Here is a 26,159-nt window from a genome sequence, read left to right on the forward strand (position 1 = left end):
TTATGGTGAAAACTTCCACCCACTTCGATAAGGCGTCTACCATGATAAGGAAGTACGTGTTACGAACAGGTCCCGCAAAATCTATATGGATCCTACTCCAAACCTTATTTGGTGGTTTCCATGGAATCAGTTGTGCTTTTGGTGGAGATTGGCTTCGAAACAAACAAGCCGAACAATTTTTTGCATATCTTTCTATGTCTCCGTCAACACCCGGCCAACAAACAGCCGATCTCGCCACAATTTTGGTTTTCACTATGCCAAGATGGGACCGATGAATCTTAGACAGAACCTGGTGCCTCAACCTCAACGGTACCACCACTCTACAACCACGCATCATCACGCCATACTCCAAGGAAAGTTCTTGTATAAACTTTGCATATGGGTTGTGCTCAATCGTCGAACTATCTCTATCACCTTTTAACGCCTGGATCACGTTGCTTAGACTTTCATCTCTTGACAATTCTTCCAACAATTTTGGCACACTCAATAGTCCACATTCATCAGTATTAATAAAATTTAAATAGGAATCCTCTTCTTTCCAAACCTTCCAAAACTCAACCGGAAACTGGGATGGATAATCAGCAATATTTAATTGAGACCGAACATGTGTTATATCATAACTGAAACCGGATAAGAAATGAGCCCATCTCTACATTCTGCTAGCCGCGATAGGAGGAATACCCTTCATCGGATTAAAGATGCTCAGTAACGGCTTGTGATCCCTTCGGATACGGAACTGATTGCCAGCTAAAAATAAGAAAAACTTATTTTTTTTTATCCAAACAATTATTAGGCTCATTTAGCAATTCAGCTGTAACAGAGCCGAATTCATTCGTGTACATTTTTTATCTTAAGATAACTTTTGTTATATATTACACTGTTACCATTATTAGGCGTAAGAGTATCGCTATCTATCGATAAACATTTGTTTTTATCTATTACACAGTAGCCGTTTAGGCTTAAGAGAATTCCTATTCTATCGATGCACAACACATGTCGCCTTTTTCGGCGTAAGAATATTGGTATTGTTTGAATGTTCACAGTTGGGCTGCTCACAGCGGGACTGTTGATATGGGGCTTCCATTGTTGCGTTATTAATAGTGCCAATTACCAATGCAGCAGACCGAAAATGTGAGCGGTAAGGGACTGGGATCACCGATACATGATGATTGTTGCGTGGGCATATTAGCTAGAATAACACACAAAGATGGTCAGTTGAGGGGCCCTGAGTTATGAGCTCATGATCGTTCGCTTAGTAGCGGACACGCAACCAATTAGGCTACGAAGACCCCCTAGAAAAACTTATTGACGCCGTAGATAATAGCCAATGCTTCGCGATCGATAACACTATAATTCACTTCAGCTGGGTGAAGAAGCCTGGAAACAAAAGCCACTGGCCGCTCAATTTTCCCCTCTCTTTGACTCAACACAGCTGAAACACCTCGGTTGGAGGCATCACATGTTAAAAACAGCTCCGATTTCGGATTGAAATGTGCCAAAGTAACGTCTCTGCAAATTTCATCCTTAATGGTCTGTAATGCCTTCTTGCATTCCTCGCTCCATTGAAGCTTCGAACCCTTCCGAAGTAGGGCGTATAGTGGACTCATAATATCCGCGAGACCCGGTATTAACTTAGCGTAGTAGTTAACTAAACCAGCAAAAGCCCTTACATCTGTCACATTCTTCGGCTCGGGAGCATCTCTTATTGTACCAATTCGCTCATCAGTCTTCCTCAAACCATCTTTTGTAATAACGTAACCTAAAAATTTTACCTGGCCCTTGAAAAACTGACACTTGTCTTTGTTGAGTTTAAGACCTGCTCTTTCAAGTATTTCGAACAATTGTTCGAGACGCTGTAAATGCTCTTCATCCGTGGATCCAGTAATGATACCATCGTCCAAAAAATTTGAAACTCCTTTCACACCACAGAACAGTTTCTCTCATTCTCGCTGGACTATTCCCGAGGCCGGCTTGACTCCGAAAGGCAACCGATTCATTAGATACACACCCTGGGTTGTTGAAATAGCACACAACTCCTTTGAACGTTCATCCAACTCAAACTGGTTGTAGGCCTTCGATAAATCTAATTTAGAAAATTTTCTGCCACCGTTCAACTTAACAAAAATTTCCTCCGCCGTTGGTAACGGATGTTTCACATCTATCAAAAAACTATTCAACGTTATTTTGTAATCTCCGCACAAACGTATGCCACCATCAGGTTTGACCACCGGAACCAGTGGTGTCCCCCACTGACTGCTATCACATTTTGTAATAAAACCGTCTTTTTCCATTTTATCCAATTCCTTCGATACTTCGTTCTAGAACTTAAACGGAACCTGTCTTGGTTTCTTAAAAGTAGCCACTGCATTATCGGTCAGTTCCAGACTAATTTGAGCGTATTTGTAACGCCCTAGACCTTCCTCAAATAATTTCGAATACTGTTTCAGAATTTGCGTTAGTTTTGATTCCTCACTTAGATTCACATTATGTAACACTGCCAATTTTACATTGAATGCTTTCATAAAATTCTTGCCAAGCAAGGGTGCGCCACGCACTTTTACTACCGCAAATAAGACACGCCGAACTTTATCATTGTATTCAATTGTAGGAGTGATAACTCCCAGCACCTTCATCCTTTCTCCGGAATACAACTGTAACTTCAGATCTGATTTTTCCAAACGCCACCGAGATAGTTTTTGTCTGTAGAATTCTTCCGAAACAACACAAAGATCTGCGCCAGAATCCAATTCCATCATACAGCTCTTTCCACCTATTCTAACCTCAATCTTGTACCAATCTACATTCCTATCTGCTCCAATTTTATTCAAACTGATAGTAGCATCCTTACGTATGTAATTTTGATGTAAGTCCACTTGATCCACACTTGCCTGCCTCTCATCGTCTTCTGGGATCGTATGCTCGTCCGCTGACACATAAAAATTACGCTGGTAATCGCACGCCAGCTTCAAATGGCCTTTCTTGTGACACTTCTTACAGATGTATTCCTTGAATCTGCAATCGCGTTTGAAATGCCCCGTCTTGTAACATGCCAAACACTTGCCATTCGATGCTTCTCGCCGCGGTTCAGCTTTCGTCTCGCTTGTCTTGAAGTTTCCAGTCTGTCTGCCCTTCACAAAGTGGAGAGGGGTTGAGGGTTCATTTACTTCATATTTTAGGGCCAATTCTTGCGCCTTCTCTAGAGAAAGTTTTTCGTCTTCTTCGCACACTCTGTCGAACGCCTTGCCTTCCAGTCCGTCCACCAGCTTATTGACAAGGTTATGTTGAAGCGAATCCCCAAACTTGCAGTTGGCTGCTAGGTTCTTAATTCGCACTATCCATTGATTGACAGATTCGTTCCCATTTTAGTGTCGATGTGCACGGAAAAACAATCTTCTTTCCTTGTGCACTACTATAGGAGGGGTAAAATGTGTAGTAAGCATCTTACATCGGGGCTCTGGCAACCCTATCCCATCCAATGCAAATTGAGCGTAGGCAGCATAAAACAGGGCTCGCGCTTAGGGGGCTCACGTATTGTTTAATGTTTGGAGTCATATATGTTAATATTTGATTACGTTGGATAGTTTTTTTTTGGCAAGCGATGTTTGGATACCCATCCGGAAGCTTTCTTGACGATTTGCAATTCAAATCACAGCCGAAGAATCGCGCGGAGCACTTCATTTTGAATTTTAGGTTATGATTTCTATGCTCATGATTTTCTATGCTGGCTACTGAAAGGCGGCCATCTTAGCAATCCCTTGTCTTACATAGTTCCACATACTCTATGTCTATGTCTCTATGATACAAGTCTCGCAGTAGCTTATACGTTTTGGAACTCAGATGGTTGATCAAAACTGCTTTCTTCATATTATCCTCCACCTTGTTCGACACAAAGAACTGCTCGAGCTGCTCTCTATAGAGCTCCCACTCCTCCATCTCCGCGTGGAATGTACGGAATAACGCTGCACCGGCCGCCATTTTCAATGCCCAACCGTCATACCGAAGTTTAACAATTGCCTTGGTTTTTTTTATTCCGTTTTTACATTTTCACTTCAATCCACTACAGTATTCACTAGCTCGTCGCCAATGTAGTGTTGTGACTAAACGAAGGCAATAACAACTCAATTATAGTTTAATTGTACATTTATTGTATAACGGTAATACATGAATGTTTTCTCGTTACGATCTTATACTTGAATGGCTGAAAGCCTTTCTTCACCTTTCTTCTGTGCTTACAGGTTGGTGGCTTGTCGGTAACAGTGTTGCTAATCTGCTGGTCATACATATCTTACCATTAATGACCAAACACAGCAAACAATTCAAAAGATAACTGAGTGCCCGTGTGAACAATAAAATTTCTTTCCATTTTTTTTCTATCGATTGTGTCATGTTAATGTTGCTATTTTTTCGAATACAGGTTTTGCAATCATTCAAAGTGTTTTGGAATGAAGACTTAGAATTCACGCTGAGCTTGTTGGGCCAGTTTGTCGAGGATATCGGAGTTTGCTACGAGGATTTGCAGACGCTGGAAGGAGGTAGTGATGAGCTACAAAACTCATCGGCAATATCGTTTAGCTCGCTGTTGGATGCTTTTAACACGGTTATGAAATGCCTGTTTGTAAGCCCAGAAGGTTTGCTCCAATCGGTTGGCAAAGAAATGGTGGACAGTAACTTCCAGCTTGTGGTAAAGGTTAGTAAGGCCGTAGTCAGACAACCTTGTCCCGAAGAGGTCCTTCTGCCTGTCAATGAAAGTTTGATCCTGTTGCTTCTACTTGAATCAAGTGCCAATACAGTGGGAAGTGAAAGCATTCTTCCCATAATCAGAGCTCAGATTGAGATTCTAGACGAGTTAAATCAACGTCAGATAACAAGTTTGTTACTGTTGCTGTGCCGATACGTGGAATGTTATGCCGCAAATTTGCGTTCCGAGTTTTTGCTGATGATTTGGGACCGAAAATATCCGTTCATTAAACTACGATACCGTCAGTCACGTGAGATACAGGAAGGGTTACTAAAGCTGTATCACCGCGTGTTGGCAATCAAGAATGTGAATGTTCTCCAAGAGGCATATAAGTATATTCTGGATGATTTGGATAATGCCATGAAAACGATTCACGAAAGCGTTGCAGATAACGGAATTGTTAATTCACAGGCTCAATTCGCTATCAATTTTAATCTGTTGACATTATCACCCCTAGCGATGGCCAATAATTCAATACTTGTCATGTGGACCCTTCAACCGAGCATCCTGGTTGTGCTTTTAGATAAGTTGCACATATTAAACACCGACTTATGTATGAAATATGAAAAGCTGCATTATGCCATCATTCGTGTAGCTTACCAGCACTGTATCCAAAACAGTAACTTCATATCATCGAGCAGTCTATTGCGCTCCAAAAATTACGCGATACTGGATTCATTCAACCGCATGGGTCTGGAAAGTACACCGGTTTCTACAACGAGTCCAACTGCGGAGCACTTCCGCTTTATCATCGAATTTCTTGAGAAAATATTGCCGGAGGACAGCTCAATTCATCATGTGGAGCTACTTCTGGATTGGTGTCGTACAATAATTGGGCAGGCGGCCCACTACTTCGATGTACTGCTGGACAATCGCAGTTTCAATGCCATAATACGCAGCATATGTGACATCAGTGTGCGACCGGATGAAGGTCTCATATTGCGTTGTGCCAAATGTCTCGATCTCGTTAGTTCGTATAAATCACTCGCGGCGAACACCTATCAAAGCATTGCGGAGGTTTGCTGTGTCCACATGTGCTCGGTCAGCAGCGAGGTTCGAGAAATATTTTCATCAATTCTTGGGAAACTGCCACTGCGGTTTTCTTTGAAACAGGTTCGTATGAGATCATAATTGTTATCTTGTTTTTTCTTTTCAAATTGTTTATTTGTGCGACTCAATCGTAGAAGTTCTGCTGAGCGGCTAATTCAGTGTTTGTTTGATTACATTATTTCATCTTAAATCATCTTATGTTTGTTTCTTTGTTTTTAAGAGGCTTTAAACTTTGCAGTTCATTCGCCTCCACAGCCAATCATCTTATTCTATCATTTTCATCTTAAATCTGTTTGACCGATTACTCACGGTTTATTCGAGGTTAGGGCGGCAACCATTTTTGTGGGACCGGTCAGGGGTGACATTGCGCATTTCGAAACGAGTGATTTTTGTTCGTTTCGACCACTTTGACTTAGCTTTGTTTACGAACCCAAAATTTTGACGTAGGACTACGTCTAACCGGAAGATATAGGGGGTGAAATGGAAATCTAGGCACTGAACAAGTAGGAAAAAATGCAAGATTTGGAACGCTTATAACTCGAGCATTTCTCAATAGCTCGCAAAGGTTTTTGCATCAATTGATAGGAAATATATCTACGCATCTATCATAACGAATAACATTTCATTTTTCTTGAGATAAATAATTGAATAATTGGGAAATATCAAGCATTGTCAAAATGCCCTATGTGCCCATTTTTGATTGGTCCATTTTGTGCTCCTCAAATCGTACCGACCAAAACGGGCAACCAGAGCAGCAGCGAAATAGAATGAAGCACCATTGGAAAGGAAAAAGAAAAAAATGAACGAAACATTGGTCGCTGTCTCACACATGCGTAATTCTCGAGCCAGCCAGACAGCTTAAAAATCCCCGTTCCGCTGCCGTAACGATCATTCTCATTCAAACCGTACACCACATCGGTTCGCATCACAACACATCAACAAACCAACCCAAGCAGCCATGTCTGGACATGGTAAAGGAGGAAAAGTGAAGGGAAAGGCAAAATCCCGCTCGAACCGTGTTGATCTGGAGTTCCCCGCAAGGGTAGCTAGGCCGAGCGCGTTAGTACCAGTGTACCAGTCCACTTAGCCAGCGTTATATAGTTTCGGCCGCCGAAGTGATCGAGTTAGCTGGCAAAGCTGCTCGCGACGATAAGAAAACCCGCATTCGGAACAGAACACATTCGGTTCGGTGGACATCAAGACAACAGGCAGTTGCAGCGAGTGGCGAGTGGCAAACGCAATCGCAAAACTGCATCAGGTAGCAGAAGAAAAAAGTTTGTTCTTTATACAAACTGCTTTGGTGACAAATCCAGAACAAGGCGGCATCGAGGGCGTTCGAAATGGTTTTTTTTCAAAACCACGAGTACTAAGTTTTCTAAATTGGAACCATTCCATAAAACAAGGCGCTTTTCAGGGCCATTAAACCTTCCAAAAAAGAGTTTAGGAAATACAGTTCAATGCTTTCTAAAACATTATCCAAAATAATAATAAAACACAAATTGATTTTTTCATAATTTGTTTGCCAGGATCTGATGAGTATGAGAATTTGGCAGTTGTTCTGAGCTTATTGATAGTTGGGGACTTTCCTGATTATTCAATTTTCACCAATTCTTAAATTGTTTCCAGATTGAAAGTACAGTAATTTACAATTAGTTCGACATTTAGCTAATTGGACGGACATGTAATGCGACTTATTTAGTTGGAAATTTTTGTAAACATAGAGATCCAAATTATAACCCCACATTTAAAGGCGTCACTGTACCACTGTCATCGCATATGTTCAATTACAGATTAAAATCGCCTCCAATGCGACACTGAGTGGCGCTTCGGCACGTCGCATTGAATGTAATTTACTGTACAATATGTCACAAAGCTGGATGGGAAGAAATTTTCCAACTGTGAAAGCTGTGGCGAGTGGCAAACGCAATAGCTAAACAGTGGAGGCGATCTGGCGTAGTGGTAACATCCATGCCTCTCACGCTAAAGGTCACGAGTTCAATTCTCACTCCCGACATTCTTCCAAAAATGGAAGTAAAAGTGACGAACCAGCCAAATGAGTTGAAAGTCACTATAATACAGATAAAAAAAAAAAAAAAAAAAAACAATAGCTAAACAGGAAGGTTTAACCGAACAAGATGGGAATATCGAGTGATAACAAAAACACAACACCAAAGGTTCTTTTCAGAACCATCAACATATTCATAAAGAGTAAACAGTAAACTAATCCATTTTTCAGGCAGATAGGTAGGTATTCACGTAGGAGAAGAAAATAAAACAATATATTTAAAATATATATTTAATAAAAGCTGTCCCCTTTGTATAGTCCTACGTCACTCCGGTTATGTCCCCGACATTACCCACCCGTCTTTTTTATATTTCTCTACGAGACAAATTCTGCTCTAAATCTAGTACACTGAAAATATTAATTTGAAAAAGATACATAATACTAAAACCAATTCGATTTGAGTTGGGATATGAAAATGGAGTATTGTTGTTTCAATCGAGAGTTACCATACACACTGTAGCATTGTGCATTAGGTCCAGGGATATCATCTGGTGTTCGACAAGCTGTCAGAGGTGGGCGACTGAGAGGACAAGAAACACAAAAGCATTAAATTCTTATAGCAGACGTCGCGAGTTCCTAACGCGTCTCTGATAGGAACACATAGCTGTTTTCCTTGGATATCAAGTATGTTCAAGAGGTACTATGGAACGCATGGAAAGACATGAGACGACCGGATTGTTATAACCGCAGTTGGTCCTGTGACGGGAAAGTGCCAACAATGACGAACTCCGGAAACGTAGAGGTGGAACATAGAACGAGATTTGTTCTAGAACTTCAGAGTAGTCAATATTGCCTCCTAGCAAGTCAAAGACGAATAAGTGCTGCATATTGATCCAGCTTCTGAATAGGGGTTTCAAGACGAACAATTGGCAACGGTTGGAGTATGGAGAATCATTTCATGGAAGTTGACGTTGTTCAAACCGTATGAACTTGCTCTGTGTGCGTCCAATACTAATTATATGCGATGTGTAATATGGGCACCAAACAGTAGCAGCATACTCCAGTATACTGCGCACCAAAGAACAGTAGATCATCTACAAAGCGTGTATATCGGTGAAATCGGAGGCGTGCCGACGGATAAATCCGAGAGTAGAGAAAGCCTAGGAAAATTTAGGACCTCCACACTAACGCCACAGGCAAGTACCCGTCCGATGTTTGTATGCCGTTGATTTTTGTACCGGATACCTCAAACGATTTCAGCAGAACGACACCGTGTATTGATCCTTCGTCATCATCAGTTTGGACACCGCAAAGCAACTCCGTGTCGAACGATCATGTTTTCTCGCTGTATTACCAGAACGTAAGAGGTTTACGTACCAAAATTGTTCAACTAGGTTCACTGTTGCTGAGCTGCGATTACGATGTGCTTGTTCTTACAGAAACGTGGTTACGAACCGACATTGATGACGCAGAAATGACATCTGCATACACACTTTACCGATGCGACCGTAGTAGTTTAACCAGTAATTCTACTATGGGAGGAGAGGTGCTGATAGTTGTGAAAAAGCACCTGAATTATGAACTTGTTCCTCTACCGAATTGCGATCGGTTTGAACAAGTCGCAGTTCGTGTGAAAACTGCACATCGCTCGATGTATATCGTGGCCATCTATCTCCCACGGTGCTCCAGTCCGGATTTGTATTCCACTCACGCAGACTCACGCATAGCAGATCGTTCTTCTGGGGCCGACATCATCATATCGGTAGGCGACTTTAACCTCCCTTATCTCCGGTGGCGTAAATGCTATATTTGGTTACATTCCATCAAACGTTTCATCTGAGGCCGAGCAGTCTCTTATAGAAAACATGTTTGCCTCTGGCTTCCAACAAATCTGCAATCTCGTGAACACAAATAATGTGCTACTGGATTCATTGTTTGTTAACCGACCAGATGAATTAGATCTCTTAGCACCGTCTACTTCACTTTTACCTGTGGACAATCACCATCCACCTTTTATTATATTACTCGATGAAAACGTTAACAACTCAGGCACACCTTAAGACTGCAATGAAAATGTGTCATACAATTTTTAAGCCTGTGATTTCGACCGATTGAACGACACACTCACCAACATTGACTGGGGCGGTATAATGAGCGACGGAACTGCGGATGAATTACTTTCGACTTTCTACGATAAGTTGAATCAAGTATTAACTGAACACGTACCTCGGAAAAGACGAGCCTCCGTTATTGACAAACCATGGTGGATTCCTGAGCTGCGACATCTACGCAACACCCTCAGAAAAGTACGCAAAAGATTCCTCCGAACAAAATCTGAGAGAGAGCGCAACAATCTTCGCGAAGTGGAAACAAGTTATAGAGAACTTCTTCTGTTATCATACGAAAACTATATTTCTATGGTACAGTCGAATACGAAACGAAATCCTCAACTTTTCTGGGACTTTGTTCCACGATAAATGTCATGTCGAACAGCGACGATAGTCAAATCGATGTCAGCGAAGTGCTGAAGATCCCGGAACTAGCTATAAATCTTCTATCCGTAATTAGCCTCTGCAAAAAGGGACAAATCGTTATTTTCACCAAGAACAAATGTGAAGTTCGGGATGAAGACGGCGACCTGGTTTTCATCGGTGTCGAGGAAGGTGACCTGTACAGAGTCAATCGTTCGGAGAAGTCACTTCTGATAAGCGGAATTGAACTTTGGCATCGACGTCTTGGACATTTCCACGAAGGTGGGTTGAAGAAGCCAAAACGGATTGCGAACGGAATCGATTTTCAAGCCGGAACGTCGAAGAATTGTGTTGCCTGTCTGGCGGGCAAAAATGCGAAGCGTTCGTTCCCTAGTAGTGAGTCACGAGCTGAGGTGCTGTTGGAATTGGTACACTCCGACCTTTGCGGTCCAGTAATGTTCCGTCGTTGAATGGAAGTCGTTATGACATTTTTGGATGACGCGAGCAAACGATTGGCGGTTTATTTTTTGAAGCAATGAAATTAAGCACCGGGGGCGTTCAAATCGTTCAAGGCCAAGGCGGAGAGACAAACTGGTAAGAAGATGAAAATGCTGCGTTTAGACAACGGAAAAGAATATGTGCATGCAGATTTTCAGAAGCTGTTGGAGTCTGGCGAAATTCGACATCAAACCACGTGCTTGAGCAGAACAGGGTGGCCGATAGGATGAACCGCACGTTACCGTCCTGGAGTAAGGTGTCGTTATCCGTGAGGGGGAACAACCAGTGAAGCCGGTGGAGTTTATGAAGCTTTGTTGGAATGATTTCTGTGACCGTCTTGTGTGTGGTACAGTCGAGCCTGCTGATGATGTTGATGATGTGGAGTGCGCTCCCACCGCAACTGAATAGACCAGCAGATGAAAGCGGTAGCGGTAGCGAGTGCCGTGCCCAGGTAAGTACAGTGATTTTGGGCCTTATCACGAACGTCACTTCACGGTGAGAACGAAATGAAATGTATATAACCTTGCATACAATTCAATTCGTCTTCACCATGAAGTGAGGTTCGTGATCAAGCCCATTGTTAGTTAAACTTCATTTCCTGGCGTTTTCATTTTCCTCAACTACCCTCTAACACGACAAGCGATGAGGATATAATAGATGATCCGATGAGCTACGGAGGGGTTCTGCGACGACCCCACCGAGAATCACGAGGAAGCGTGAAGAAAGCAAGCTGTGATTGGACCAACATGCCTATATCGAAGACATCATCGATCGTTTCGGTATAACCGAGGCTGATGGAGGAACCGATGGCTGTTCAGGAGCAACAGATGGTTCCGAATGTTAACAGGCATCACGGATTAGGGAGGAGCAATGCAATCGTAGTAGCATTGTAATACGCGTCACCAAGGATTATTATTAGTTGCTAAGAGATAGAATAAAATTTTCATTCTATTGCAAGCATTCAACTGTACAAGTCGTTTTATTCATTTGCTCTGCAATACAGACAGCCAAGATGTTTTGGATTATCTAGGTGGAGGGTCAGTGGACGGAGTTGGAGAGATGAACTTGACGGAAAGTGGAAGCACTGAGCGTGTGCTGGAAATGCTCTGGCAGTCTGCGGAGAATGAACCACTTCATTTCGGAAAGAAATCGCATCGATTCTGAAGTAAGTACAACATTCTTCAAGATTCTTGCAAGATCTTGATGTAGGGAGTATGGCGCTCGAAGATACAGTGGGACCAGCTTGTTGTCAACGATCACATCTACAGCCGTTGGTCGATGTGGATCGCATTGTTCTGCCTTGTTCAGGAGATCCACATTCGATGCTGCTATTTTGAAGATGCAACCACCAACATATACGAAACCCTAGAAGTCAACACATTTGTTGACGCTAGTTAGGCTGCTGAATGTAGTTACCTAACATCCAGAACCTTCACAAACTCTCCAAATAGCGAGTTTTCACAAGAATCCGTCGCTTTCAATTCATCGGCACTCAAACTCGCGTCGGAGACTTCGCTTTCTATCTCCACATCTCGAGAAGGGATGTATATGTGATACTCCCTATTGAAAATCTCGTGGTCATCGATTTTGTTTGCCATATCATAACTCGATGATACTTTGGAAGATATTTGAGATCATTAGAAAAATTGGAAAAAATTGCCTTTGGATATCTTATACATCGTTTTACAGTGAGAATCATTCATCAAATAAATTTTACAGACCTGAACGATGACATACAAACTCTCTTAAAAATACATTCATAATTTTTTCAAAAATTATATTTATCATAATCATGTCTGAACTATTTCAATTTTTTATTTTGTTGTTTTCTTCGGTTCAGTTAAAAAAAGTAATCTACAAAAGTTTGAGCCTCGCGCGCCTCTCACAGATATAAAGGATATAAAATAAAAATTTTGTCAGAACCGGTCTAGGATCCTACCGGATCCTAAAAGGAAGTTTCTCGACTTCTCTGGATAGGGATACTCATTGTCTATCCAAAACTTATTGAACTTATGCTCTGGTGGACTGCGAAGGCCTTGTCGGGGTCGAATCGGCTCTGTGGCGAACAAGACTGAGTATTTATTGGCTTCTCTTATGAATAATGTAATAAAATAACATTTTTTTAAAATTTATAACTATAAGTAAAATCAGTTGTTTTGTTTTTGTTGAACTGATTTCAAAGCTGAGGAATAAAAAATATTATCTTCCGGTTAACCCGTCTCACTCAAACCTCTACAGGGGAAGGTGGCGGGACCATCAACATCATCAAATTTTCAAACAGATTGTAGACGAGCATTATATCATTGTTCTTTTTATTGTAGGTCAGTCAGTTCAGCGGCAACAATCAACTAAGGAGTCAACACATTTACGGATTGCAACATTGGTATGTCAGCACGGAAAAAACGGGCGATATGCGGTCACAATATTTTCGAGAGTTCATCGAACGAATCGGCTTCCAGCAGGACACAGAATGTATCGACGACTTTCTCAAGGAAATGTTTGTGAAATCATGGTTTGCAAACAATGACAAAAGTCGAGTATACGCCGAGATGGCTCTGAACGATTTGCGCTCGCTGGTCCCGTGGGTTCAATGGGAAGCAGCTCATTTCTGTGTAAACAACAAGCTACGAACTCCCATTGGAAAACCACAGGAAACATTCCTAAAGATTGAATCGGTAATCAAGCAAAATGCTCGGGTTTTGGCACTGAAGGAGTCAGGCACGGTGAAGAATCTTGGCGTCTCAATGGCCAACCAAAGACACGCGCGGATTTTACTTGGTTTCCTAGAGGCACTGGAGAAAGCCATTTATAACGCCGCAGAGGGAACTGCGTTCGCCTTACCCAGTCCAGAGAAACCGGCACGAACGTTCTTCCGGGTCAATTTCTCTACGTGTGCAGAGTGGTTCAATCGCGTGCGCACGGCCGTAGATCTGGTGGCGTTGCATTGCATGGAACCCGAAATGGTTATTCGCTATTCGGAAGCAGTACTTAAAGAACTGGTGCTGGCCAACAAGATCAATGATCCGATTTTTGAACATACGCTCATGTCGCTGGTATGGGCGCTGTTGCGGAACTGGGAAAATGACGCTCTGTATGGAGTTTATGTCTGGACGAAGCGAGTCACGGGTCGAAAGTATTTATGGATAAAAATGGCAGCTGAGGAAGCTGCAGGTCATAGAGAAACCGCTGTCGAGGGTTTCATGAGTATTCTAAGGGATCCTGAGTGCGCTAATCTAGATCGACACATTCGTGATTTCATTGTAGACCAGACAACACTGTCACTGATATTCACCGAGCGTCTTACTGAGCTGCACGATTTTCTGATCTCGGAGGAAACTAGTGGAATACAGCGCGCAACGGTGCCGCTTTTGAGCTTCACTTCTAATCAGGTGTGTGTGTTTTTTTTCCTAATATGTTTCATAAGAATTTGGATTACTATCTCAGTATTCAGTATTACCGTTTAGATCACGCAATATTCCAGAGTAATACTACATTATTGATAACTTTGCCTAGTTTGCTGGCATGATTTCAACTCAAAACAAAACAAGTTCTACTCTACAGCACAGGTTTGAAGTGCTTTGAACATATCAACTTTTTTGGCCATTTTTTGGTCCTTTATTACAAAGACTTTTAGTCGTAGGCTGGTTCGTCTCTCTTGCAGAGAAACTACGAGAAAGGGTCCTGAGGGGGAAGGATAATTGGATTTACTATTGACTTGGTTAATAGAACAACGTGTTAATCTACAAAATGTTTAAAAAAAATCGTTTTTTTTTCTTTCCAGTATTGTTATCCAATACAACTACGCACAAAAAGGTAGAAGCATTCAAGTATTACATCTCAAAACTTGATGTTTTCAATGAAGCTTTAAAATAATGTATATCCCCTCTTCATGCGTTGGTTTTTCATAAAGTTACAGCGTTTTAATCACTTAACAACTTCGACTTCGCGCTCCGTTCCCATAATGTTTGCGAGTGTAGAATTAACGACATAGTATTGCATACTAGGAATAAAATTTAGAGCCATAGTTCTATTCAAAAATTATTATTGAATCATTATTTGAATCCTATTAACACTTTTTCCATGTGACACCGACTATTACCGTAATAGGTACACTTATTACGAAATTCCAGGAACACTATTACCATGATGGGTATATCGAAGTGGCATTTTCAAACATGTTTTTCTACACAATTTAGTCAATTAATCATCGAAATATCAGTAAGAATCTTCAAAAACAGAGTTCAAACTGCTAGAAAAAGTATACTTTTGTATACTTTTTAACTAAAATAGAGTATGTGTTTATTCACCAATTTCTGCAAGTTGGTTGCATATGTACTCCATAATTGGTGCACATACCCTATGGAGGTCGGACTCGATTATATTAGGCTGTCAAAAAAGTCCTGCGGTATTTCCGCGAGGTGTCGTTGTAAGCGCGTAGTTCTAGTTGTATTCATTGTATCGAGTCATACTATAGCTTGTTGGAAAGGTATTTTATATTAGCGCTATAATATAGTCCTTGACTGTGTTTTATTTGGTTAAGTCGTTCGTGAGTTATAGTGTCGCAAATATGAAGCAAAATAAAGAGAAATTCCGACATATTTTACAGTACTACTATGACAAAGGCAAAAATGCATCTCAAGCTGCCAATAAAATTTGTGCAGTTTATGGACCCGATACAGTTTCCATTTCCACCGCAAAACGATGGTTTCAACGTTTTCGTTCTGGTGTAGAGGTCGTCGAAGATGCGCCACGCTCCGGAATGCCTGTCGTCGAAAATTGCGACAAAATCGCTGAATTAGCCGAGAAAGACCGGCATAGTAGCAGCCGTAGCATCGACCAAGAGCTGGGGATAAGTCATCAAACCGTTATTAATCATTTGAAGAAGCTTGGATTCACAAAGAAGCTAGATGGGTGCCACACACGTTGACGCAAAAAAACATCTTTGACCGTATCGACGCATGTGAATCGCTGCTGAATCGCAACAAAATCGACCCGTTTCTGAAGCGGATGGTGACTGGCGATGAAAAGTGGGTCACTAACGACAACGTGAAGCGCAAACGGTCGTGGTCGAAGCCCGCTGAAGCGGCTCAGACGGTGGCCAAGCCCTCATTAACGGCTAGGAAGGTTCTGCTATGTGTTTGGTGGGATTGTCAAGGAATAATCTATTATGAGCTGCTTCCCTATGGCCAAACGCTCAATTCGGACCTGTACTGCCAACAACTGGACCGCTTGAAGGTAGCACTCATGAAGAAGAGGCCATCTTTGATAAACAGAGGCCGCATTGTCTTCCATCAGGACAACGCCAGGCCACACACTTCTTTGGTGACGCGCCAGAAGCTCCGGGAGCTCGGATGGGAGGTTCTTTTGCATCCGCCGTATAGTCCGGACCTTGCACCAAGTGACTACCACCTGTTTTTGTCCATGGCGAACGAGTTAGGTAGTCAGAAGATAGCCACAAAAGAGGCCTGTGAAAATTGGCTAGTTTTTTGCCAATAAGGAAGCGAGCTTCTATAACAGGGGTATTATGAAATTGGCATCTCGTTGGGAATTCAATGGGAAGCAGCTCATTTCTGTGTAAACAACAAGCTACGAACTCCCATTGGAAAACCACAGGAAACATTCCTAAAGATTGAATCGGTAATCAAGCAAAATGCTCGGGTTTTGGCACTGAAGGAGTCAGGCACGGTGAAGAATCTTGGCGTCTCAATGGCCAACCAAAGACACGCGCGGATTTTACTTGGTTTCCTAGAGGCACTGGAGAAAGCCATTTATAACGCCGCAGAGGGAACTGCGTTCGCCTTACCCAGTCCAGAGAAACCGGCACGAACGTTCTTCCGGGTCAATTTCTCTACGTGTGCAGAGTGGTTCAATCGCGTGCGCACGGCCGTAGATCTGGTGGCGTTGCATTGCATGGAACCCGAAATGGTTATTCGCTATTCGGAAGCAGTACTTAAAGAACTGGTGCTGGCCAACAAGATCAATGATCCGATTTTTGAACATACGCTCATGTCGCTGGTATGGGCGCTGTTGCGGAACTGGGAAAATGACGCTCTGTATGGAGTTTATGTCTGGACGAAGCGAGTCACGGGTCGAAAGTATTTATGGATAAAAATGGCAGCTGAGGAAGCTGCAGGTCATAGAGAAACCGCTGTCGAGGGTTTCATGAGTATTCTAAGGGATCCTGAGTGCGCTAATCTAGATCGACACATTCGTGATTTCATTGTAGACCAGACAACACTGTCACTGATATTCACCGAGCGTCTTACTGAGCTGCACGATTTTCTGATCTCGGAGGAAACTAGTGGAATACAGCGCGCAACGGTGCCGCTTTTGAGCTTCACTTCTAATCAGGTGTGTGTGTTTTTTTTCCTAATATGTTTCATAAGAATTTGGATTACTATCTCAGTATTCAGTATTACCGTTTAGATCACGCAATATTCCAGAGTAATACTACATTATTGATAACTTTGCCTAGTTTGCTGGCATGATTTCAACTCAAAACAAAACAAGTTCTACTCTACAGCACAGGTTTGAAGTGCTTTGAACATATCAACTTTTTTGGCCATTTTTTGGTCCTTTATTACAAAGACTTTTAGTCGTAGGCTGGTTCGTCTCTCTTGCAGAGAAACTACGAGAAAGGGTCCTGAGGGGGAAGGATAATTGGATTTACTATTGACTTGGTTAATAGAACAACGTGTTAATCTACAAAATGTTTAAAAAAAATCGTTTTTTTTTCTTTCCAGTATTGTTATCCAATACAACTACGCACAAAAAGGTAGAAGCATTCAAGTATTACATCTCAAAACTTGATGTTTTCAATGAAGCTTTAAAATAATGTATATCCCCTCTTCATGCGTTGGTTTTTCATAAAGTTACAGCGTTTTAATCACTTAACAACTTCGACTTCGCGCTCCGTTCCCATAATGTTTGCGAGTGTAGAATTAACGACATAGTATTGCATACTAGGAATAAAATTTAGAGCCATAGTTCTATTCAAAAATTATTATTGAATCATTATTTGAATCCTATTAACACTTTTTCCATGTGACACCGACTATTACCGTAATAGGTACACTTATTACGAAATTCCAGGAACACTATTACCATGATGGGTATATCGAAGTGGCATTTTCAAACATGTTTTTCTACACAATTTAGTCAATTAATCATCGAAATATCAGTAAGAATCTTCAAAAACAGAGTTCAAACTGCTAGAAAAAGTATACTTTTGTATACTTTTTAACTAAAATAGAGTATGTGTTTATTCACCAATTTCTGCAAGTTGGTTGCATATGTACTCCATAATTGGTGCACATACCCTATGGAGGTCGGACTCGATTATATTAGGCTGTCAAAAAAGTCCTGCGGTATTTCCGCGAGGTGTCGTTGTAAGCGCGTAGTTCTAGTTGTATTCATTGTATCGAGTCATAATATAGCTTGTTGGAAAGGTATTTTATATTAGCGCTATAATATAGTCCTTGACTGTGTTTTATTTGGTTAAGTCGTTCGTGAGTTATAGTGTCGCAAATATGAAGCAAAATAAAGAGAAATTCCGACATATTTTACAGTACTACTATGACAAAGGCAAAAATGCATCTCAAGCTGCCAATAAAATTTGTGCAGTTTATGGACCCGATACAGTTTCCATTTCCACCGCAAAACGATGGTTTCAACGTTTTCGTTCTGGTGTAGAGGTCGTCGAAGATGCGCCACGCTCCGGAATGCCTGTCGTCGAAAATTGCGACAAAATCGCTGAATTAGCCGAGAAAGACCGGCATAGTAGCAGCCGTAGCATCGACCAAGAGCTGGGGATAAGTCATCAAACCGTTATTAATCATTTGAAGAAGCTTGGATTCACAAAGAAGCTAGATGGGTGCCACACACGTTGACGCAAAAAAACATCTTTGACCGTATCGACGCATGTGAATCGCTGCTGAATCGCAACAAAATCGACCCGTTTCTGAAGCGGATGGTGACTGGCGATGAAAAGTGGGTCACTAACGACAACGTGAAGCGCAAACGGTCGTGGTCGAAGCCCGCTGAAGCGGCTCAGACGGTGGCCAAGCCCTCATTAACGGCTAGGAAGGTTCTGCTATGTGTTTGGTGGGATTGTCAAGGAATAATCTATTATGAGCTGCTTCCCTATGGCCAAACGCTCAATTCGGACCTGTACTGCCAACAACTGGACCGCTTGAAGGTAGCACTCATGAAGAAGAGGCCATCTTTGATAAACAGAGGCCGCATTGTCTTCCATCAGGACAACGCCAGGCCACACACTTCTTTGGTGACGCGCCAGAAGCTCCGGGAGCTCGGATGGGAGGTTCTTTTGCATCCGCCGTATAGTCCGGACCTTGCACCAAGTGACTACCACCTGTTTTTGTCCATGGCGAACGAGTTAGGTAGTCAGAAGATAGCCACAAAAGAGGCCTGTGAAAATTGGCTAGTTTTTTGCCAATAAGGAAGCGAGCTTCTATAACAGGGGTATTATGAAATTGGCATCTCGTTGGGAACAAGTCATCGAACAAAACGGCGCATATTTGACTTAAAACAGATGATTGTAACTAATTTTATGAATAAATGAAAATTCAAAAAAAAATACCGCAGGACTTTTTTGACAGCCTAATATATAATCGCAATTTCACTTTCAACGTTAATTTTCGAATCAAATACATAATCGAATCACAAAAAAGCTATTTTGCTATTAATGTTTGACATTCATACATTCATGAAAAAAATGTTTTCTTGAGATTCGATTCTGTATAGGATTTGAAAATAACTGTTGAAAAAAAAAAAGGTCGACTATATATCATCGAGTCCGACCTGTATGTGTAAATTAGGGTGGCAGCGAAAATGGTCATGTCAAATTTCAAAAACCGACCATGTACATTTTGTTTTTAGGCTCAAAAAATTACCTATGCAATGTTTCTGCTCAACCGGACATGATTATTAATGAAAATTAACTTCTTCGTATCAAACAGGTGTACAATGTGAATGGAAAACTTTGTTTTCTTCATGTGGTATAATAATCTCATATAAAAATTTCATCTGAAGATAATTTGATATTATAATGATAAGTTTGGTGGGAAACTAATCTCGTATCCAGATGTCGACACCGTACCGTTGTCATCGCGGATACGTTTCATTCCGTTTCCACCGTGAAATGTATTCGAAGTGTATTCGAGAATCAGGCCCCTGGTGTCCTCTCGAAATAAAAATTTTTGGCCGACATTCGAGCTTTTGGGACTTAGTTTGAAAGGCAATGAAGGTATGGTAAAAAAATAGTTATAGAATATAAAGATCCGACCATGTGCATTTTGTTTATTGGCCCAAAAATGATCTGTACAAAGTTTCAGCTTAATCGGACATGATTTAGGGGTGCCTCAAAGCTCTCAAAGTTTTGAAGAACGTCACAGCCAGCACAGAACCTTGTGGGACTCCAGTTTCCTCTGCGAATGTCCTCGATTTTTCATTACCGATGATAACATGGAAAGAACGGAGGCTCAGGAAGCCTTTCACGATGTATAGCATATGGCCGGCGATTTCCCAGCGGTTTAGCTGTTGCAAGACCGCTGGCATCCATGCTCTATTGTACGCTTTGGCAATGTCCAGTGCATGTGAAGGCATTCCGTCCTTGTCTCGTCTAAAGCATGGCTCAGTGTACCCAGGTATGTGTTGGTCCCGCATTCGGGTCGAAACGAATATTGTCGGAAGTCCCGAAAATGGTTGTCGGATAGATACTGAGTCAGTTGTCGGTTGACCATTTTTTCCATGATCTTGGAGGCACAACAGGTCAGCGATATGGGGTCTTCTGTGGAACGTCCGGTTTTGCCTGGTTTCATAACCGGAACAACCAGACCGACCATTCCCGAGAGAAATCACGTTCAGCCCATATTTGGTTGTAGATTTATAGCAATTTTGTTTTGCCTACTGAAGTGAGTTTTTCAATGAGCTGATAACCAACCTCGTCCTGGCCCGCCGATTTACCCTTAGCGACTGCAAATGCCAGAGCAAGTTCGCGAGCAAGGAATGGTTTATTGAGGTTCAGGTTAGGATCACGGTCCGGAATTATAAAATTTGATATTGATTCTTTCGTGACGACGTTTCTATTGATGAAATTCTTGGAAAATAGTCCCCAAGAACATTTGCAGCTGCAGGGAGATCGGTGACGATTCCGTTCGCTATGGATAGGGTGATCCATTGGTTTCTTCTTTTCCCTGAAAGGGCATTTACCCGCCACCAAAGTTCGGCTGGGATACTGTCGCTGGACACACCGTCGATGAATTCCTGCCAGCTGTTTGTTTTCACATTGTCGATTATCTTTCTGCACTCGTTCCGGGATGCGTGATAGGATTCAGCAGTTCCCAGCAGTAAGCAGCAGCAAGCTACCCAATTCGCTTGGCCGTGCCACTGCGGTCGTCTAGTAAGTGGAGTAGATTGGGCTAGTGAAACTCAGATCAGTTGCTGTCTCGGTATGGCCTCGCACGAAGGTAGGACATCCGTCGTTCAACAACAACAGATCCACTTCCATGGCATCAGTCAATTCCGCGGCGGTTGTGTTTGGTGCTACTCCATGCTTGATGGTGTCCATCATAGAGCGAGGATTGTGCCGGTTATATTCCTCAAGGTGTGGACCAATTTATTCCGTAGATTGGAGATCTTCTGGTTCGGCAAGTATATCGAGATGATTGTTACCGGGAACGGGTAGACAATTTTCACGGCAATCGCTGGAAGCTCCGTGTCGAGATTCCCTTCAGAGAAGAGATAAGGCCTTCGAACTCCTATTGCAACGGAATGATAGAAGTTTTGTTGCATATTTAGCATCCATCTGTATCGACCGCCAAGAGATTTGTTCAGCTTCGGGATATCAGCTTTGTGAACTTACTGTGTGGCTAATACAGTTGGAATGTATTCTTGGTCCAACAATTCTACGTCGTATACAACCTTGGATGGTCTTGTGTTAGGCGATGGTGGTGATATCCTAGACGCGGGATCTGAAGAAGAGCGTATGTAAATGTGGCTACATATGTCGTCCTGGATGATGAGCTTGACGAGCTTGGTAGTCTGGACTTGTTGGACGAAGAACGGATCCCGACAGAGCTTCACCGACATAAGGTATCCGAGAAAACCTCACTGCGGACAGAGATGAGGGTGCCGCGGGGAAAAAGGATGATATCCGTGAGGGGCCAGGGACTGGTTTTGGGCTATTGCCAACCTTCGCGTTCCATTCGTCATACTTGTTTGCGTTTACTCTTGCATCAGGCGGCATAGTGATTTGTCCCACATTTTTCGCAGATCGTTGAAATAGAAGTTTTGCATTCTCAGGTTCTGAAACATAAGCTGGGCGTCGGGTGGCATTTCATAGTTCCGGTGGGCCTGTAACTTTCGCACTTTGGATCCCCGGCTACCCATTGCTGTTCGGTTATTCGATGTGTTGGTGGTGAGGGATGCGCCGACTTTTTCTCTTAGAAGATATTTCTCCACTCTGTGTTTTAATTAGAACCTTCTTTTGTTCAGTGATTGATTGGAATTGGTTTGTTGAGACCTGGTTTATTCTCATTGGAGTCTCCTTGCCGTCCTTGCTACACTTTCGTGAACCTCGCCGGGGCGACCGAGATCGTGACCGTCGGTTAGGTAATATTGAGATGTCATTCATGTCATTGACATGTCAGGGACGTGGTTATGTTTTCCGGGGTGTCTATTGCGTTAGGGGATGGAATGTGTATGTTAGCAGCCGCCAGTTCGCGCATCCTTGTCAGCAATCTGGCTATCTTTCGCTTTAATCGCTGTTAAGAGAAAGATGATCTGCTCATCCCGCTTCAAAACTTCTTGCTAACGGGAATCAAGTTTTTCGTTCTATTTATAAATTTCAACCAACAGCTGGTCGAATTTGCCGTTGAGTTGTGTGAAACAGGTATCGTTTCCTTCGGCGACTATGGTTGCAATGGTCTTAGCACGGTGTGTCGAGTCGTTGATTCTTCTGGCGGTGGGGTATCCGATACCCTGGTCCACCATTATGTGTTGAATTTCAACCTCCTTTACGTATACGGGACATTTCTTGCTGTTAACGGAATGGGATTCGCTTTTGCAATGTTTGCAGTAGGGGACACCTTTTCATGGTATTCCCGATATGCTTGAGTGATAACCAAAGCATACGCCGCATATCGGGGTTTTGATAGGGCAACCATTTCGTGGGTGCAGTGCGATGAAATTCAATCTCAATCGAAAGAAATCGACGAAAATGACAAATAATACCATTCGTCATCAAAGAAAGCATTCCTCGATTGGTTGGTTAACCTCGTCCACTGAAATCCGAGAGGGTTCATTGTCAAACGAAAGATTTTCTCCTCATTTGAACGTAATGAATGTATTGAGTCGAACGAAAACAAATAATTCATTTTCACAGCCTCGGCTTTTCGCATGGAAGCATGAATTCGGTTTCTTCACTGTCATATAGGCAAGGAAAACACAGAACAGGCAATGTAAGAGCATTTTCTAATGCCCCTAACTCATGTGTTAGCATCACACTCTTCCAGTATAGCGAGAAACGTAAGATTGAAAGAAATTAAAAGTTTATTCTCTCCAAACCTACTGTTTCTCTCAAACCAGCTGTTTCCCTCTGAAAGCATCGTCGGATCTTAATTGAGTCTCGTTCGTTACTTCAATTGATAGGGATAAACGTAAATCTCAAATAACAGCATGATAAGCGGATTGAATGAAGGTGCGGTTATTCAATCGAATGGAAGGGATACAGTGAGCAGGGATCCGTATGAACGAAACATGCTCATTCGTCAAAGCAATCGATGAGCCTGCGATGCTCGTGTGAATAGAAGTGTTGTCAAGAATGAATGATGGTAATCATTCGTTCGAATTCAAATAAATGAATTGATTATTTTCAGCACTGCGTGTGTGACCATAATCGAAACATCCATAACAAAACATCGGTGATGGATAGTACGGTCGAGTTCGGACTCTAATCCATCCAAAGTCGATTGTTTGCGGTACGACGGTCCCCTCAATTGTCAGTATGATTGTAGGAGTTACTACTATCTTGTCGCCTTCTTTCTTCGTGATCCTATGAATGTCTTTTACTCCTTGTTCCATTAATTCCTCTTTCAAGCCTTTAGTTTCGTATTGCGTGGATTCCAGGCAGTACACAAGTTGGTTTAATGTGGGGTGTTCCGCAATTTTGATCTCAATTCCATCTTGTAAATTAGTCATCGTTTTAACAGCAACAATCTGCTCCTCATTTCGTAGTATCAGGATATACGAGGCTCCTTCGTTTTCAGGTCTTGCGTCCCTGATTTTGACACGCAGAAAACTCCACAGAATTTCGTATTTCGAACGTTTTTTTTTTTTGGGAGCGCCTTTGACTACCCTTCTAACCGTAGAACTTGTACTTGACCGAAGTCACTGTTAAAGGGCGAACACGGAATTATTGCGACATCGAAAATGTCATGCCAATTTTCTTATAATGTTTAGAACCAAACCAAAACTTTAGGGTAGTTTTATACATATATTTACTTCAAAAATCAAAAGAAAAGTTAATCGATAGAGCATTGAGTGTAAAATTGAACGCATTTTCGCTTGATGCCCTCCATCAAAGTCTTTACAGTGTCATCCGGTACCAGTTTCTCAGTTTTTCCATTTTCTTAACATGTCCTTCTCGTCTTTGACTGTCTTCTTGCTCTTCCGAAGTTCCCGCTTCATTATTGCCCAGTACTGCTCCACCGGGCGCAGCTGCGGACAGTTTGACGGGTTCACGTCCTTTGGAACAAAATTGACAGAATTGGCCTCATACCACTCCAGGACACTTTTAGAATAGTGGCATGATGCCAAATCTGGCCAAAATAGCGGAGCTTCGTCGTGCTGTTGCAAGAACGGCAAAAGGCGCTTCTCGAGGCACTCAGATTTGTAGATCTCGCCATTTACTGTGCCCTTTGTCACGAAAGGCTCACTCCTCAGTCCGCAAGAGCAGATGGCCTGCCAAACGAGATATTTGGAGGCGAACTTCGACATTTTCTTCTTCTTAAATTTGTCGTCCACGTCGAACTTGCTCTTGCCGGTGATAAACTCCAACCCCGGAATTTACTTAAAATCGGCTTTTATATACGTTTCGTCGTCCATCACACAGCAGCCATATTTTGTCAGCATCTTCTCGTAGAGCTTCCGTGCCCGAGTTTTAGCCGTCGATTGTTGCCGCTCATCGCGGTTTGGGATGTTTTGTACCTTTTATGTATGTAGTCCAGCTCTCTTCTTTGCATTCTGGACGTAGCTCTGCGACATGCCGATCTTTTTAGCCAAATCACGGCTTGAGACGTTGGGATTTGCTTTAATCATCCACTTCACCTTTCCCTCCGTCTTTTTGTTCTCCGGTCCCGGCTTTCTTCCAGCTTCTTTTCCGTGGTCCAACGTCAACCGCTCCTGGAACCGCTTCAACACTCTGGAGACGGTTGAATGGTGAATGTTCAACATTTTTCCCAACTGCCGGTGCGACAGGTCAGGAAATTACAGGTGTTTGGAAAGAATTTGTTCTCTCGACTCGCGTTGGTTCACCTCCATTTTCGTTGAATCGAAAAACACGACTTCGAGTTTAACAGCATGTAAACAATATACATCAATGAGAAAGTGTGCAAAATTTGGTTGATTTTTACCCAATTGTAAAACAGTTATGTCCTGTTGAATGTGTCGCAATAATTTCGTGTTCGCTTTTTAGTGTCTCCCCATCTGGGAAAACTCCGTCCCGTGAAGGTGCCGTCTATTCTATTTGTTGGTCCTGGGTCCTCTGGATACCCTGGTGGTATGAGAGGGGGATAACGGTAGCTTATTGTCCGAAGCACAGTATGTAATGGAAATGATGATGCGTTAACTATAATAAACTACTTCTGACACACGCAAAGATACAATAGAGATTTATGGCGTCTATTCGCTTAGCACCTTTTTTGATTTTTGTTGATTATAAAATAGGATTAGGATTCCGTCAGGAAAAAAACACGTCAACTCGTGATCACAGTTTGCTGTGATAGAGCAACTTGGTCATGTTTTCTACTATCATTTAAAGAAAACTGCTGCAGAATTTCACCGAAAGGTCACGGTGAAGATGGTCTTGGAGAATCGGTTCAGAAGATTTAAAATATTAACATAGAAGTTTCAAAATATTGGGTTGAGGAAAAAGAAATGTCGTATATTGTCAATATATGGCAACACTTAAACATATCTTGTGTTGTTGTACTTATCGCATCGGGTCATACTATACGGCTATTTAAAGACGACAATCTGTGCTACAAGTGTCGTTTTGACAGTGTTGTGATTGTCCTTTTCAGTTTTAAGTTATAGCCCGTCAAAGATGGAGTCCACCAAGCCACATTTTACGTTTTTACTACCTGCGAGGTAAAACTGC

At 42.2% G+C, this 26,159-nt stretch overlaps 1 protein-coding gene across 1 annotated transcript in view; it reads left to right on the forward strand.

Annotated features, from left to right (window-relative positions):
* The window catches only part of LOC129768868 (serine/threonine-protein kinase Smg1), a 101,290-nt gene that overhangs the window by 17,117 nt on the left and 58,014 nt on the right, over nt 1-26,159 (forward strand). Inside the window, exons 3-4 of the mRNA XM_055770806.1 lie at nt 4,415-5,851; nt 13,084-14,151. Coding sequence (XP_055626781.1) covers nt 4,415-5,851; nt 13,084-14,151 — 2,505 coding nt within the window. The remainder of the gene's footprint in view (nt 1-4,414; nt 5,852-13,083; nt 14,152-26,159) is intronic.

The sequence above is a fragment of the Toxorhynchites rutilus genome, chromosome 1, assembly GCF_029784135.1.
Source record: "Toxorhynchites rutilus septentrionalis strain SRP chromosome 1, ASM2978413v1, whole genome shotgun sequence".
NCBI classification, from domain to species: domain Eukaryota; kingdom Metazoa; phylum Arthropoda; class Insecta; order Diptera; family Culicidae; genus Toxorhynchites; species Toxorhynchites rutilus.